The following is a 16,981-nucleotide window of genomic DNA, read 5'->3' on the forward strand; positions in this document are numbered from 1 at the left end:
CAATGGGAATCTACTATTTGGTGGGAACCAAATTTTGTGGTTTGACCTATCCACGAAAACTACGAAAACTGGTACCCCACGAAGAATAGTACTTTCACTGTATCACATGCTATTGATATATTGAACTAAGCTTTCTATGATGTATTGTGGGATGTATTTTTGTACTTGCATGACATTGCTGAAAAAGTTCCAGTTACTAGAATGTACCTTTTTGTCCAATAAACAAATATTGAATGAAAGTATTTCCTATTTAAGTGAGTGCTTCATTTATAAGATGTAAAAATACTTTTTGTACTTCCTATCTAGTAGAAAGGGTATTATGTGAATTTATTAACTTTTGTTTATACAGGATCTTAAAGAACACATCAGAGACTTAGATAATCAGAAAAATGATCTTTTATCACATATGAAATCAAAACGTGGAGAACTTAACAAATTAAAAGAAGCTGTTGAAACTGAAGATGAGGTGCTACAAAAACTTGTCAGTTCTGTGAACAAACATAAAAGTGAACTTAAACATACTTATGACATGCAAAGACTTGAAAATAGTGAACTAGATAGTTTAAAAACCCAACATGCTCAAAAATTGGCAGAGCTGGAGAGAACTCAAAGGGAGTTATCTGAGGTATGACACTACTTCTATTAAATTGTTTGATGATGATGAATGGCACTTGAAGCATGTTTTTGTCAACTTACCTTGTTAATGATGCATAAGAGTATGCAAGCACTGTTTTCAAAGATTTTAATCTGTTTTGTTTCGTTTTTCTTGAAGAAGTTGTGCATGAAAATGTAAATATAGTCTATAATGCTTCTGTGTTACTTTTAATCATTTTTTACCATTGAAATACTGAGGGAAATTCTGTAAAAATATTTTCTTCATTGTCAATTATATTTTAAATCCACCTTTAGGAAAAATCAGATCTTGAGCAATTGAATGCTGACACAAGACGAAAATCTGCTGAAGTGGACAGATTGCGTCAATCATTAGATCAGGATAGACAGGAAGTTGAACGATTAACATTAGAGAAACAGTCACTGGATGACAGAGTGTCAGCTTTAAATAGAGAGAAAGATTTATTAGATGATTCTTGTAAAGATATGGACAATAAAATGAATATGATGAAAAGGTAAGGCATAGCAGATTTTTTTATATTTCCTTAAGTGATTGGGTTACATTCAACCATCAGTATTCAAAACAGGAAAAATTCAATCTTGTCATTATTTATAATCACATAGTTATGTCCCCCTCCCCTTTTTTGGAGAGACATATTGTTTTTGCCCTGTCTGTTTGTCTTCCTGTCTATTACACTTTTGTGAGGGCAGCTCCTCAGAAACTACTGCACTAAATTTTATCATAAAATTAGAAATTTAGAACACAATATGTAGTTCGCATATTACCACCAATATATAATTTACTGAATTTTTTTTGGGGAGTTATGAGTTATATCCCTTTAAACTTTGGAAAATGGGGGACATACATTTTTGTTTGCAAAAACAAACGTTAATTGATGTTATGTTATACATTCCTTAATTTGTGTATAGAAATCATCATGTCCTAGAGGAAAAGATTGAAGCAACAACTAGAAGATCAGATAAACTAGAAATTGAGTTACGACAGCAGGAAAAAGAAATGGATGAGGCTAACCACCAAAGAGCAGCTTTACAGAAAGAAGTACAGCAACTCAAGCATGCATCTAAAGGTAAAGGCAAACTATGAGAATTATAGATTATTGCTGATAAAGTTCAGGCAATAGAAAGGTAATAAAGCAATGGAGTGAAGATTTTCAATAACAATGTTATATTTATTTCACGTATCATTAACATTGAAAATTTGAAATGCTTCCTTTATTTCCAACCATAATTTCATGAAATTCACAAAACAAAGATAAATATGGATGCTCCTTCAGTAATGAGTGGTTTAAATTATTTCTCCACTCAGAATGGTAAAATTATGATTTTCAACATGCAAGCTTTAGGGAGCCTGATAAAATCTTGATTTTACCATAGAGAGTGGAGAAATAATTTAAATTAAAAAAGACTGAAGGTGAAACAATTTTTTTTCCATGATATCTGAAGAAAACTTGGAAAATGTAAAATTGCGGGAAAAGTCTCACAGAAATTATTCATTGAAAGGTGATTAAAAAGTTACATACATTTTCAATCACCAGCTCATAATTGTTATAAAGGCACCAGACACATGGATTTTGTATCTTTTTGTCATTTGTAGAATGTAGAAGTGAATTAAAGGCAATAAAAGAGAACATCAGAGACTGTGAAGATAGATATGACAGCATGCAAACAGTGAGTCATAATTGGACACTCAAATGCTAAAAAAAATTGTATTAAAACGAAGATGCTAGGGAAAAGTCCATGAGACAACAACACTATCAGAAAAATGTTAAAATAATAAAACAAACACAGGGACACCATCTGCCATCTGCACGAATTGAAGGGCAAAATTTTTCTGTTAACAGATTAATTTTCATGATTATCTATTTTCAAAGATTTTCAAAATGACATTTTTTTGCTTTGGAAAAGATGATATTTTTCATTGTTTGTAATGATTTTTGGTGCTGTTTTGTACACTGTTGAAGAAAGAATTCTTTTCACACTGAAAAATATATACCTGCAGTTTTTAATTGATTTAGGAATTAAATAAATAATCTCAAAACTAAATGCTTAGATGGTTAGAATTTTGTACCATTGAAATTCCAAGGTAGAGTAAAGTAGTTGTATGGTTGATTTTTCTGTTGTATTAGGATTTGAAGGACACCTATATGAAGAGAGATGAAGCTAAACTTGAATACGAGAGGTTAAATGAAGGTATTCGACAGAGCCGTCTGTCACATGATGACCACTTACGACAGGAAAAATCAAAACAACTTGAACTTCAGGATATATTAAAGAATGTCAATAACAAACAGCTTGAATATCAGGAGGCAAAAATGGTTTGTTTTTATTTCAAATTATGCTGTATGTTTAGAAAATAGTGTAAATATTGTAATTGGGGTAAATATTTTAATATGTATAAGTCACAATGTGTTTTTTTGCACATTATGGAATTGAGAAGATTCAGATAATTAAACACTTGAAATCATATGTTGATCAAGTATATAAAAATAATAAGGTGTGCACTATGATTTATTAATTTGCAGTTAACTATTTGAATTTCTTTGATAAATAAAATTTTTGTTTGGGTCTAAAAACTCTCAATACATGTGCCATATGGCCATGTGTATCTATCTTCTATTATATGTATCTTGATCAGATGAATGGAAGTCAGTGTGAGGGTGACACAATTCATCAAATGATGCATGAGTATTTTTTATTTTAAATTATTCTTAAATGCATTTATTGTATAGGCTTTGAATAAGGTCAGGAAAGAAATAGAAAGAGAAGAGAAAAAATTGAACCATGTAAGTATAGATAAACACTACTAATGCTTTATAGGTACTTTTTAATTTAATTTTTCATACTAAAATTTTACCAATGAAAATATATATAGTAGTGTAACCTAAAGCCATATTATGTTAATTCAGTTGGTTTTCTGTTAAAATCCCATGGACTTCTTCAAAATTGTCATAGAAATATCGTAGATCTTATTAATTTGTAAAGAAAAAAAAGATGTGTGTAATTTAATATTATTTGTCTATTGAATTTTTCCTTTATTCTTAGTTATTAGATGCTTATTAACAATTTCTTAAAGCAGTGTTGATGTATACAGAATGGGATATCAGGCTGATTTACATTTTTATGAGGATGGGAAATTTTGATAAGTTGTAAGTGTCCCTGCTTTATGTTTTTATAGCAAAGCAGAGGACACTTACTCTCTAGGATTTGCCTTGTTCTGATTGCAATCATTCAGACTTTGTTTCCATGGTACATGCATCAACACTGTTAGTAGTTAATTTCTCTTTCACTTACAGTTGGTCAGTAATGCTAACATAGAACTGGATCACATAAGATCTGACTTGCATACCAAACAAATAGAATTGGAAGATGCTACGTCTACTATGAATAATCTTAAGGTAATGTTCAATCAAATTTAATCCTTAAGAACTAAAATTAAATCTTTGCTTAATTTTGTAATCAATTTACTATTTCTATAATACATGTATATATTTTTATACCCCACCATAAGAAGTGGCAAAGTATTATATGATGTGGGTACCTTCCACAAAGTTGTGTGTCCACCTGTCCCCTAAGGGTTTCCTTATGATAACTTTAGAAGATATTGAAGGATTTTTTTCATCAAACTTTAAAAAGTTTTTGAGTATCATAAAATAGAGATCAAGTTTGCATTTTATTTCAATCAGATTATTAACACAAAAGATATGGCCATTTTAAGTCGTTTTTATCCCCAAAATTTTTGCAACATGGCAAGTATCATTTAATGCCCTATCAGATGCCTTATTTTTCTGTGACTTGCAGACAATATGATATTTTATGAACTTTGAATAACTGTGTGATATAAGTCCTTTTTAACTAAATATCTGGTCAAAATGTTGCTGTTGATTTTTTTTTGCTCAGATTACAAACAGAACATTTCAAAATGCTCGTAGATATTGTAAGTTTATTTAATTAAAAGGCTTGGAAATTTTGTTGTTATAGGTATTGGCATCAATAATTAATTCATGACTATGTATCAAAGTGAAAATTGTGTCACAATGATCCCATTGTGGAGGATGTTTTTACAATTAAAAAAAATGTTTAAATTACAACTACACCTTTGGACGGCTGTATTTAAAAAAAAGAAAAAGAACTACATTTTGTGGTATACATTAATAAGATAATTAATTGGAAAGAGTGAATAACCAAACTATTATCACAAGTGATGAAGAACACCTATATTAACGAGTGTGTGGAACTTGTTCCGTGCACAAGTTAAATCCTCAAGCATTCTTGGCACGATATTATTCACAATAACCAATTGATTATCCTATTTATTATATAGATTTTCTTCATAATATATTGATATATTCAATGTGAATTTTTAATTTTGTGATTGGTGGATTGATATCAAAGTTGTGACGTTTTGGCAGGAGAAAGCATGAGAGTGAAATTACCAAATTTATTTTGTGGTGTGAATAACCAGAATTTATTACATTGGGAACATTCGATAAGACACTGCTATCTATATAATAAGATTTTTTGTATCATTTGTTTTTAGAAAGAGTCAAAAGCTCTGCAGATGAATGAAGAAAAATTCATAGAAATGGAAAAGAATATGAAAGACCTTGGTAAGTCCTTTTTATATAAACTACAAAAAATATTTCAGATATCTCTTTACAGTTTTAATGTTATAAGGGATCAAAATGGCCACACCCCTAAAATTCACAGGGAAAACTGCATTCACTGACCAGTTTGTATTTCATCAGTGGACAGATGATAATTGAAGGGGACAGTAGTTTAAACAACAAATTTAATCCAGACATTTTGTCACTGGATGGCTGTTAATTGGTGTGTATACACATGTCGCGGAACCGGGGTCATTTAATAGTATGGTCTTTACGACCTTTTAACTGTCATTTAATGTGACCTGTACCTAAGCCAAAACAACATAGGGGTGAAATTATTACACTTTGTTTATAGGTAATTTACGAAAACAATACAAATAATTAATTACCATCAATAGCCCTTTGATCTTTCATACACATTTTTTCAAAACCGTGAACATTATTTTGTCGGCAGTACCATTTGTAAAATCAAATCATTTACAAATGATGCAAGCTTTGAAACCTAATAAAAGGCCCAACGTTTTGAATTGGCATTGAACATGTCTTGGCCAACAAACTGACAAAGTGTAGGGTTACAGAACACATTAATGGAAACAGCTCTTAGAATCCATTGCTATTTTTCACAAAACTGGCCACCCCTATAAACCAGCCATTTTTTTCTAGTCCCAGTGGTGGTCATGGCTCTTTTTTTTGGGGGGTGATCGACTTTCTTGGTTTTTCAAAATTTGGAATGTGAGACCACCAAGTTTGCTTTTTGTGTTTTTTTTTTGTTTTTTTTTAAATCTTTCATTTTATTTTATAGAACGAGAAATACAGAGTAGAAATGAAGAGAAGAATGAGCTATCTAAAGCTCTGTCAAGATCTTATGAAGAACTTCAGAAAGTCAGAACGAAGTCAACACAGGTAAATCACGAAGATTTTTCTAGTTCTACATACTTATCACTTTTACATACTTTATTATCTACAAATGCTCTTCTCTGCAGATATTCTCCTGTTAAAACTTTATGTAAATGCTTTTACAACAGTTATTTTTAAAGAAACCTTAAACATCTATCTGGTTGAGGTGATAACAGTTTGATGATTTGAATAACCAATTTGCCAAGATGGAAAACATTGCATGCTGTGTTATGCATGTTAGCCGCAATGCAGCATGGGATTTTGCTTAAAAGACTTCAATTATGCTTTACATAGAAATATTGATTTCTGATTTTGCTTTGCTAGTACTGACATTTAGTTTTCTTATTTTCACTCTTTATTTCTCTGTTTAACATTTTATGTTTCTACTCAAATGTGAATAGGAGATTGAAAAAAATACCCGTGAACGGCTCCAGTTAGAGAACAAAATTCATGATCTACTTAATCAACTGGAAACAGCCAATCAGGTAAAAGAATTTATTTGGTGCAGCATTCTAATATGTAAACTGTGTTGCAAAAGCCAGCTAATCAGAATTGAAGGAATATTTACTGCAGCACCTAATATAAAATGTTGTGCACAGCTTGCATGAATATTAATCAATGCTTTTACAAGTAGTTTGCCAAGATCACTTTTCATTCATTGAAATTACAACATCCTGTTCCTCCTTAAAAAAATGTATTTGGCAGATTGATTGCATCATCTTTTTTTGGTTTGATTTTATGGAAGGAAGTTTTGATTTGGTATTTTGTTCAGTAGAATTCAGTAATATCTGAATTGATGGTATATTTGTGCTTAATTAAACAATAATTGCTCAAGTCTTTCTGAAATTAGTGGGATTTTCAATTAATTTACTTAATTATTTGATATAAAGTTTTGAAAGGAGAAATTGTTCATGTTTCTAGTCCCATAATTCTTGTAAGGAGGTAGACCTAGGGTAAGGGACATAACTCTTGAAATCAGTGATATATTTGTATCATATTCAATTTAACCAAAGCATATTAAGCTTTCATTTGAAACCAAATGAAATCCATCCAAGTTACTTTGATGCTTACACGAGATTGATGTAAAATGTTGAATACAAACATTCCTATGATTTGTAGGAGTCGAAATTTAATACAGTAAAACCTGTCTAAACCTAACCTCCATTTGGCTCAAGATTTTGTCCTGTTTTGGAAGTTTTTCTGCTTCAGGTACAGAGTACATTTAAACTAGAGAATGTCTGTTTTGCACAGGTTTCCTGTTTTTCAGTGTTTGGTTTAGAAAGGTTACACTGTATGTCCAGTGAACCATGTAATGATGTTCAGCACTTAGGGTTATAAAATGTTTGTGAAGTGATCTCTAGCCATACTTGGTCCAATTGTTACATTGATTTCATTGTATAGATGTGAATGTATATGTTTTTAGATGTGAATATATAGCCAGACTATAGCAATGGCATAAGTCTTTAAGAATTAGCTGGAATAGATGAAAATAATTTAGTACATACTTTGTAACCAGAAATATTTGTCACCTTCATTCAGTATTTAGCCATTTATGTTGTTATTTTTGTTACTTTGTGGTTATTTTTACTGTGATAATCATTTTCTGTGTTTGACAGGATTTTTGCAGCTGTATTTCATTCTTTCACTTTTTCACTATTCAACATACCTACATCTCATTTTATTATGTTTACTTGGCGTAAAATTGTCAACCCTGAAGAGGTGAACAACATCTATATAGGAAAAATTGATTTAGGATTTTCCACATTAAAGTAGGAAGAGACGAAAGTTTTATTTCAAAACTTTAATTAACTTTGTTTATTTTTTGTTTTTGTTGTTGCACACAGAATCAATTTTAGTAATGTTTTACATTTATTTATATGTGTTGTTTTGTTTGTAACAGAATATTTGATGTTCTTTGTTTTAGCTTCTTGTTGGTAACAATGTACTGAAAACATTTGAAAAGTACATTAAACACAAGGTATAGACAAATTGTTTGGGATATTCAAAGAAAACCCATGTATATATAAAAATAATTGACCTTTCCCACAGAAATATGACATTTTATTTTGTCCATCCATATCCAAGTTTTTAACATACTGAATCATTGATAGTCAGTTATTGATAAATTTAATAAGATTAACAGTTAATATTCAGACAGATTACCATAAACTCTCATCCATTCTAATTTCTAATCAATTTGCACATGTGCATTTCCATATATGGCATTTCACAATAATTAAGTGTAATAATTAATATTAGAAAAAAACCAAGTTTAATAAATAAGAAGTATTTATCAGTCATGACTAATGTTTTAGCAGAATTGACTTAAGACCATTATTAATGATTTAAGTTTGATTAACTCAAAGTCTAGCCCTGTAATATTCATTTAACTTAACTATACTCATTTAAAAAAAAAAACATTATAACATATTTATATTTACTGTGCATATCATTGAAATACTCTTATCTCATTGGATAATCAGCTTTACACCTGATGTTTCATGAGTCAATAAAACACATCTTTGAGCTATTTATATAGACCATGCCCACAATTAAGTTGAGACTACTTTTATTGATCACCATGTATTGCCTATTTACTATGCATATCTAAAACAAAAAAGAAATGGAAAAAGAGAAACACAGGAAATGTATGTAAAAGCATTTAATGTTACATTTTTGATGTTTTGTCTAAAAGCTTTGACTGGTCACACAATTTTGACTGGAAGCATTCAACTATTAATTAATTAAGCTTATAGTGGTAGTAGTGGTACATATTATTCTATTTTTATTTAAGCTCATAAAGCATTTGAGTTTTTTTGATTCCTCATTCTCATATCAAATTTCCTTTTAGCTTAAATTTATTTTTGTATACTTATATTATGTGTTTAAGAATTCCTTGCCAAAGAAATATAAGATAGCATCTATATTTATTGCTTGAAATTGAATTAATTATAAAGGCATGCTTAAGACACTTTCCATTTCAGTTTTCAGGTTACTGTAAACCTTATTCTAAGAAAAATATGTTTTCAGACAACTTAAAAAAATAAGTTAATTGTCTTCTTTATTTAACAGGACCTTGATTAAGAATCACACTTGAATCCCAACAGAGTATTTCCCAATGTTATGACACTTGTACTCAAATACATTTCTTGTATTTTTTGAAAGAAAGATAAATGGCTTTATTTCCAAAACAATATAGCATTTCTTATTTTCTAATTTTCCAAATAGGAAAAGAAAACAATTTCAAAGAGAGCCAACTCCCAGGTCACAGAATTGCAAACTTTAGCAGAGGAACATTTTAATCGAGCCAACAGACTTGATGGTGAGCTGAACAGAATGAGAAAAGATAGAAAGGATATGAAGAGACAGGTATGTTAAATTATCTTATTATAAGGTAAGGAAAGGTTTTACCCAACTAATGGTCATACTCTGTTAATTATAAATTGTCTAATATTCTTCAAGTTTTTAATAGTTCTAAACCATTCAATTTAACAGTTGTAAATCAATTAATTATTCTATCAATGATGATTATTGATTTCTTTCATTACTATCAACAGAAGAATGTATTAATGAAGAATATTTTAATGGAAAATTGGTGCAACTTAGTTTTAGAGTTAATTATAAGAATGAATTTACTTTCACTTTTGAGTAGAATTGTTTTTCTGTTATCTTTAGTGCATGTTTTTTTTTAAATTTTCATCAGTGGCTTTACTTCTAATTTCTTCGCAAGCTTTGATAGAGCATGACTTCTATAGTTCTTACAAGCTTTAAGATGATGAAGACTTAAAACAATTGAAATCAAGGATATAATAATTAAGAATGTTTCAAACTCCCTTTCAATTGTTACAGTTTTCTCTACAAATTTAAATTCATGTGATGTTTCAAGTGTGTTATGAGATATACTCCTATGGAATTTTTTATGGACATGCATACCTAACATTGGAAATTAACCACTCTCTACTCCTCTAAATGACTTATTTTTTGTCTTCCAATATTTGATCAGCACATTTATCATCTGTTTGTTGCTCTGTCACAAGGTATTTAGATTTTACACAATATGTGAGGCCACACTAAATTGATTTTGAACAAGTGGACTAGATTTTTATTGACCACTAAACCTGTCAAATCAGAACAATATCAAATAGGAAACCTGGGTTAACCAGACATTTCTGATTTTTTTCATATCAATTTCAACACATTTTAAACCTTTATATACCAAACTCATGATTGAAACAAACCATATCTTAAGTCTGAAAGGGGTTTTGTTTAGACAGGCTACTCTGTAAGGTTAAGGTTTCAAAATATGATGCATTTTTTTTTTAATATTTACCAAATATATAGTGGTTTTTTTTTTGTTTTTTTTTAAAACAAACAATGCTGAGCAGAATTATAGATTTTTTACAAGATTTTGTTAAATATTTCAGTGAAATAAATGTCATTTGACAAAATTCAAAGAATAAAATATCTATTTGGTGTTGCCTTGAGTTTAAAAATGGAAGGCACTAACATCATCCACTGTCTTACAGTTACTAACTCAGAATGAAATCAAGCTAAAAGAACAGGAGCTTGAAGATAAACTCAAGCATTTACAGAAATTACAGGATGTGAGTATTCACTGAGGGCTGTTGGCTGAGGTTGATATTTTTGCAGAGTTTCTGATATGATGTTTTTCAATGCCAACTTTGTTTCTTGTTGAGTTTTACTCTACATTTATGTTTGTGTATTGAAATAATATCTCATCAATCATTATCTTTCAGAACAAGAAATTTATTTAAAATTTTAGTAAAAATATTTAAAAATGACAGTCAAAGAACAATGTTTGAGTTTATTTGAGTAGAGGTTGTAGCAAAATTTATACATTTTATAATATAATTTTTTAAACCAATAATCGACAAGATGTTGATATTGCCGTAGTGACTCTCATGTTAGTAGCAACAAATATCTTCAGAATTTAAACACTTTGCTCATGGGTTGGTACAGGTCATGACCAATTTTGTTATATTTAGTATAACATATTTAAGAGTTTGGTTCTTTTTCACTTAAAAATAAATGGGATGCAGGGGTACTTTTCATCACCAGATCAGTTTTCGTCATTTATTTTTTATTATAACCTCAATTTTAGAAATATAATGCTCTTTTTAAGGTAATTCAGTAAATGCTCTCCTAAAAACCTGTTTAGCTAGAAGTTTTGTAGATTTTGTCTTTTTCATACCTTAGCTATTATTTCTGTGCTGCATGGGTGCATTTAGCATGTTTGTTTTGCTTTGATTTTTTTTTCCATTGCTACAAGCTTTTTAGTGTGCTGATGATCATGGTCTCTCAAACTCTTCACAGGGCAGGGGTTTAGCTGAAATAAGAGATGCAGGTTGCACACCCACTGAGGACAAAGATGACCTTGACCATCATATAGAGAGTCTGAAGCTGAATTTCCCACAGGTGGCAGAACTTTACTCATAATCACATGCAATGTTATTAAATGATCCTCATGCCCGCTTGACCAGAAAATCTAAATTAAAATGTCCATTAAATAATTGTCCTTTTTTGTTTAAAGTAAATGTAAGAAACAATTACTAAGGCCATGCACCATTAGCAATTTTTTTGTTGGGTGATACTTGAGAAAATGGGTAGGTAAATAAAGTGGCATTTTTTCTATTTTTTATTTTTTTTTGTAGAATAATATTATATGTCTTTTTTGTCTTATATGCACTATTTTGACTGAAAGGAATGACTTGAAATTCCATTTCTGATTAAAAAAAAAAATTCTGGAGAATGGTAGGGGTAGTATATGAAATGTTGGTAGACAAACACTCAACAAACAATTATTTTGGCCTAATTACTGTTCTTATATTTATTGCACTGCTTGGCCAGTATAATTAGAAATCTCAAGTCCTTCCTTAGAAAGAATTTCTTCCTATCAGATCAATTGAAATGGTTAATTTTAAAGAAATTGTAGTTTGCAATATTTTTCTTATTAAGGCTTTAATGTTTTTATTTGGCAAAACGTTGTGAAGTTACATAATAGCTATTTCCATTATGGATGATACTAGGGGAAACAACTCTATTGCCCCTGATTAAAGACCATTAAGTAAGATAGCCATTTTTAAAAAGACAAAAGTTACTTTTCTCCCCACAAAAATTCTTGCAACTTATGTGTGGTGTGGAGTGACATGACAGATTGCAGATCACTTCCTTAGTAGTATTTATTACTTACAAAAGTAATCATTAGAGATTTTAATGGCTATTATTTAGAGGTGTTTTGTGGTACATGGATTTGTTGCATCTTACATTATCACAACTAACGTAGAAAAATAGTATCACTAGATTTTATTTCAGTCTTATTGAAATAGAAAGCTTTTATTTAATTTAACTACCAAACCAATTTGGAATTAGTATATGTAGTTAATTTGATTAGAACAACTTGACTCTCATAAACCGACTTATTGTCATCAATAAAACTCTAGAAAACAGGATGTGAATTGTTAAATGTTTCATTGCAGGTGATAGCTGAAAACAAAGAGAATATACAAGGTGATCTTAGAGGTAGACTAACTGAAGAACAAGACCTTCTTAGGGTAAGTTAGATAAGTAAGATATTCAACACATGTTTTATGGTCACAGACCTTCAGTGATTGATTCCACAGGACTTTTTCATCTGACTCATATCAAAGTTCATAAGAGGTATTATACAGTGCTGTCTACTGAACTTTGTTCAATTTTAATTTAGAGCTGTTTTATGTAGATAACTCAAATTTCAACTGTTAATTTTTCTTTTTTTTTGTAAGTAAAGCTGCATTAGCTGCCAAATTTGTTCAGTTTTGATTCTACTGAATTTTGCTGATTCAGTGAAATAAGTTTGTAGTATTGAAATTGAAGCGATAAATGTCAATAATACCTACAGAATATTATGAAAACAACGTTTTTTTAATCAGAGAAGATCGATAGCTCTGATCTAATTATTTTTCGCCATTACTTCCCAAGATTGCTGAGTGGCTATTTACCTGGGTTAAAAATACTTTAACCTTTGTTAAAAATTAACAATAACGGATACACAAGTACCATATCATTTCATCTATTTCTTGATTAATTTTCAAATAAATAATGACCATATTTGTGCCACATTATATCGCAATATGTAAATTTCAGAAGGATTTCAGGATCCTTGCGTTATATTCAAACTTTTTTCTTTTACGGCTTGAGTCCATCGATCTTCCTTGCCATTGAATAACCACTTTCGCTTTGTAATCAGATTTGTTATTAAAGAAGCTCAGGCGTGGATTAAGGTCAGCAGAAGTCACATGCATATGATAGGTTGATTTTTTGTCTTGCAAGACAATATATAGACACCTTTTTCATGTATTTATTGCATTCTATTTGTGGATATCAAATGAAATTATACAGGAAAAGTACAATTTAGTAGAAATAATTCAAGGTTAAGGCATATTTCTACAGAAACAAAAATTTACGAAAATGACAGCTAATGCAACCTATAAGTTTAACTCAAGTTCAAATTAATGTGATTAAACAAATTTTAACTCTTGAATTACTGATTCATTTTTACACTACTTGATTGATGAACAACCATTGCTTAATCAGATGTCCACTCAATAATTTGATAACTGCTTTACTTAGCTCTTCAAACCTGTAAAATTGGTTTTAAATTCCATAATCAAGCTGGTCTCAAAAAATAATGTCTCCTTTTATACTTACAGTTCCAGCTTCAGCAGCAAATGAAGAGACATGCAGATGCCATGGAGTCAGCAAGGCTTCAGTCTGAGGGTACTATTGAGAGTCTGAGGGAAAAACTAAATGCCTTACAGGAAGTCTTAGTCAATACAGGAGATCCTGATGATCAGTCACAAAGGTCAAATAGAACTAGGGCAAGATCAACCTCTCCTGGAAAGTCATTACTTAATACAGCAATGATTCATGTAAGTGTACTTGTATCATCAGAATCTGGAATCACTGTGAACAAATGACCTTGACATAGTTATATTATACTGTTGTTTGAAAATCCGTCATTATGTAATTTACATTTTCTTCATCATTCAGCATTAAAAATGTAATCAGGTTACATTAAACCTGACTGAGATCTGTGTTATCCTAGCTTTATCATGATGTCTAGAACATTTTGGAATTGAAAGGATGAATTAAATCAGCTTAGGAAACATTACAAAATGCAAAAATATGATCTGTATTGCATTAGTTTGACACACTAGTTGTTTGATTGTTTACAGGATAGACATAGATCACCCAGCCCCAGTTTGTCAGGAAGGAGTTATTCAGCACAGAGACATAGGTCAAGGTCAAGATCTGCTGATCGACCACTTAGTCCTATCTTTCCTGAGAGGGAAAGTAAGTTGTTCATAAGGACTAGCAAATAATTAAAATGTTCAAAACATATGAACTATGTGTTTCACTTATTATTACAAGTCTCAAAGGGTCACATTAATTATATCAAGACCTATTAATTGTTCCAGATGAGACATTAAGCTGGTTATATTTTCTGTAGAAACTTTCAAAACCTAATTCAAATTATTAATTGTAACGACGACATCCCAGGTAATGTTTAAAATATGTTATTATAAGCAGTTGCCACAATTTTATTGTTACTACTGAAGTTTTAAGAGGAATAAGAATAGGGTAATTAATTGGAAAGAGTGAATAACCAAAATATGATAACGAGTGCTGAAGAACACCTTGATTTAATGTACTTGGCACAAGTGAGTTTTTTCCTATTTACTATGTAGATTTTCTCCATTATTCATTGCTATTTTCAACATAAACTTTAAAATTTTGTGAACGGCCAATTGATATTCATGTTGTGAGGTATTGACAGGAAAGAGTCCAAGAGTGAAATTACTGAATTGATTTCACTGAATTATCGAAAAAAAATTTACACAGGCAAAATTCAGTTAATCACTGCTATTTATTATAACATTTGATACATGTATAATATATTGTTAACTTGTATTCCTTGATTAATGTTATATTTCTCTTGTTTTTCAGTGTTAACAGCATGAAGAAGTATTTTAAGAAAGCAATTCTGTGATATTGGAAGACATTGTGGTGACAGGCAGCAAATGTATTGTGGTTGTGATGCAACATTTTTTTTTCGCATTTTGAATTCTCAGCATTTATATGTTAAAAAATATTTTCAAAAAAGAAAATGTTGAAATGATTTAAGTCTTAACTTTCTATTGCTTGTATGCTGAAATGGAATGGAATGATTTTTTTTCCAAATGTCTGATGATCTGCTTGGAAAACAAGATCCTGAACTTTGTGGTGGAGGTATGATCTGGAACTTTCTGCAGAATATTTTTCTTATACATATAAATTTCTACAAATGTCTGTGATAGCTATTTATTTATTTTTAGACTTGAAAGAGTTTTATATGCAATGAATGTTATGTGCTTTTTTAAATTGTGTACTGTATTTTAGAAATGTTTTAAATATCAGTGAATGCCGTCCATTTCATTTGTATTTTATTGTTCAGTTTTGTATGACAGGTATTGCTGATAAGAAATAATAAAAGGAAATGAAATAATGTTTAAAATGGTAGTTATATGATGTGTGTAAAATTGTGCATTTTCATGGACAGCAATTTCTTTTCAGATATATAAGGGGTCGTAGAAAATTTTTATTAGATTGAAGATGTATATTTTCTCATAATCTGAATGAACATTCGCACTTGTATTCAAATTTTCTTGCTAAATTGTCCATCCACTGAAGATACAGAAGAAAATTGTACACACCCTGATAAATAATATAGGTATAATAAATTATTTGAAGTATATAAAGTAGACTATATATTATTAGACCTCATTTTTTTCAGTATTATTTATTACTATTTATTTATTTAAACAGAACCTGCAGTGCTGCATCATTCAGTTGTCTACAGTAGTTGTTTTTATGTTGTTGTTTAGATGAGGATGAAATGATTCAGGCATGAAAATGTTAAAATCAAAAGCGTACTCCTTACTTAACAATTGGACACTTTCTTAACTTTATGTAGGGACCTTAAAAGTAATTTATTAAGATTAACTTAAATTCAAAGACATTATAAGAACTTAGTTTGTAAAATGTCTGAATAGCTTCTGTTAGTGCCAAACTTATATAATTTATATGTTATATGTATGTATTGTAATGAAATAAATATTTATTCATGTCATAGTTTGTATTTTAACTGCCGTCAAAATTACAGTTCCGAAGTTTTGGAATAACAATTTGAAGACATAGTTGTACAAAGAGAATCGTTTCAATAACAATAATAAAAATTAAAAGGAAAGTTTCCAAACTAGAAAAAAATTCTAATTTTCGTGTCGAACTGTTGGCACTTTTGTAGTACTGAACAGTAGAAGTTATTTGAACAGAGTATGTTCTTTTGTTCCTTATTTGTTCACTGAGGCATGACTTCCTAAAATAGCAATAGAATGACTTATAAAATAACAAGCAACATAATGATTGGTAAAACATACTATGACGAGAAAAGGTATGGTCTATATGTCAAAGAGACAATAACCCCACTGGGATGAAATTGTCAACCCAAGGGTCTTCAATGAACTAGGAAATCTTCACACCACATGGTAGGCTGCAGACAGCCCCATATCATTATTATACACAGGTACAGCATAAGAATTTCATACTAGCACACATAGTAAAAGTAAAACTGTTTATGCTTAAAAAAAAATGTATGTCTCTCCCATTTCAAAGTTATAGCAAGAACTTCTACAAAATTCACCGGATCCCTTGATTACTTTTTTTGGTAGTATCATGTCCTAACTATCTAAAAAGTTTTATGATATTTGGTGCAGTAGTTTTCAAAAAGTTGCGCTTACAAAAGTGTTACA

At 30.1% G+C, this 16,981-nt stretch overlaps 1 protein-coding gene across 15 annotated transcripts in view; it reads left to right on the forward strand.

Moving 5' to 3' along the window:
- The window catches only part of LOC148612511 (uncharacterized), a 68,303-nt gene extending 52,001 nt beyond the window's left edge, over positions 1–16,302 (forward strand). For 8 of the 15 annotated variants that reach the window (XM_088594015.1, XM_088594027.1, XM_088594020.1 and 5 more), the window contains 17 exons: positions 350–625; positions 910–1,127; positions 1,543–1,700; positions 2,228–2,301; positions 2,760–2,948; positions 3,363–3,416; positions 3,927–4,028; positions 5,171–5,240; positions 6,040–6,140; positions 6,536–6,619; positions 9,363–9,503; positions 10,661–10,738; positions 11,469–11,570; positions 12,632–12,706; positions 13,844–14,062; positions 14,369–14,486; positions 15,141–16,302. In XM_088594015.1, coding sequence (XP_088450141.1) covers positions 350–625; positions 910–1,127; positions 1,543–1,700; positions 2,228–2,301; positions 2,760–2,948; positions 3,363–3,416; positions 3,927–4,028; positions 5,171–5,240; positions 6,040–6,140; positions 6,536–6,619; positions 9,363–9,503; positions 10,661–10,738; positions 11,469–11,570; positions 12,632–12,706; positions 13,844–14,062; positions 14,369–14,486; positions 15,141–15,154 — 2,073 coding nt within the window. In that variant the 3' untranslated portion in view covers positions 15,155–16,302. Of the gene's footprint in view, positions 1–349; positions 626–909; positions 1,128–1,542; positions 1,701–2,227; positions 2,302–2,759; positions 2,949–3,362; positions 3,417–3,926; positions 4,029–5,170; positions 5,241–6,039; positions 6,141–6,535; positions 6,620–9,362; positions 9,504–10,660; positions 10,739–11,256; positions 11,278–11,468; positions 11,571–12,631; positions 12,707–13,843; positions 14,063–14,368; positions 14,487–15,140 lie in introns of all 15 variants that reach the window. The other 7 variants (XM_088594026.1, XM_088594030.1, XM_088594023.1 and 4 more) reach the window with 6 other exon arrangements.
- Positions 16,303–16,981: the final 679 nt, after the last annotated feature.

This window comes from Perna viridis, chromosome 7 (assembly GCF_037379345.1).
Source record: "Perna viridis isolate PV_CMFRI_1.1 ecotype Kerala chromosome 7, ASM3737934v1, whole genome shotgun sequence".
Classification (NCBI taxonomy): domain Eukaryota; kingdom Metazoa; phylum Mollusca; class Bivalvia; order Mytilida; family Mytilidae; genus Perna; species Perna viridis.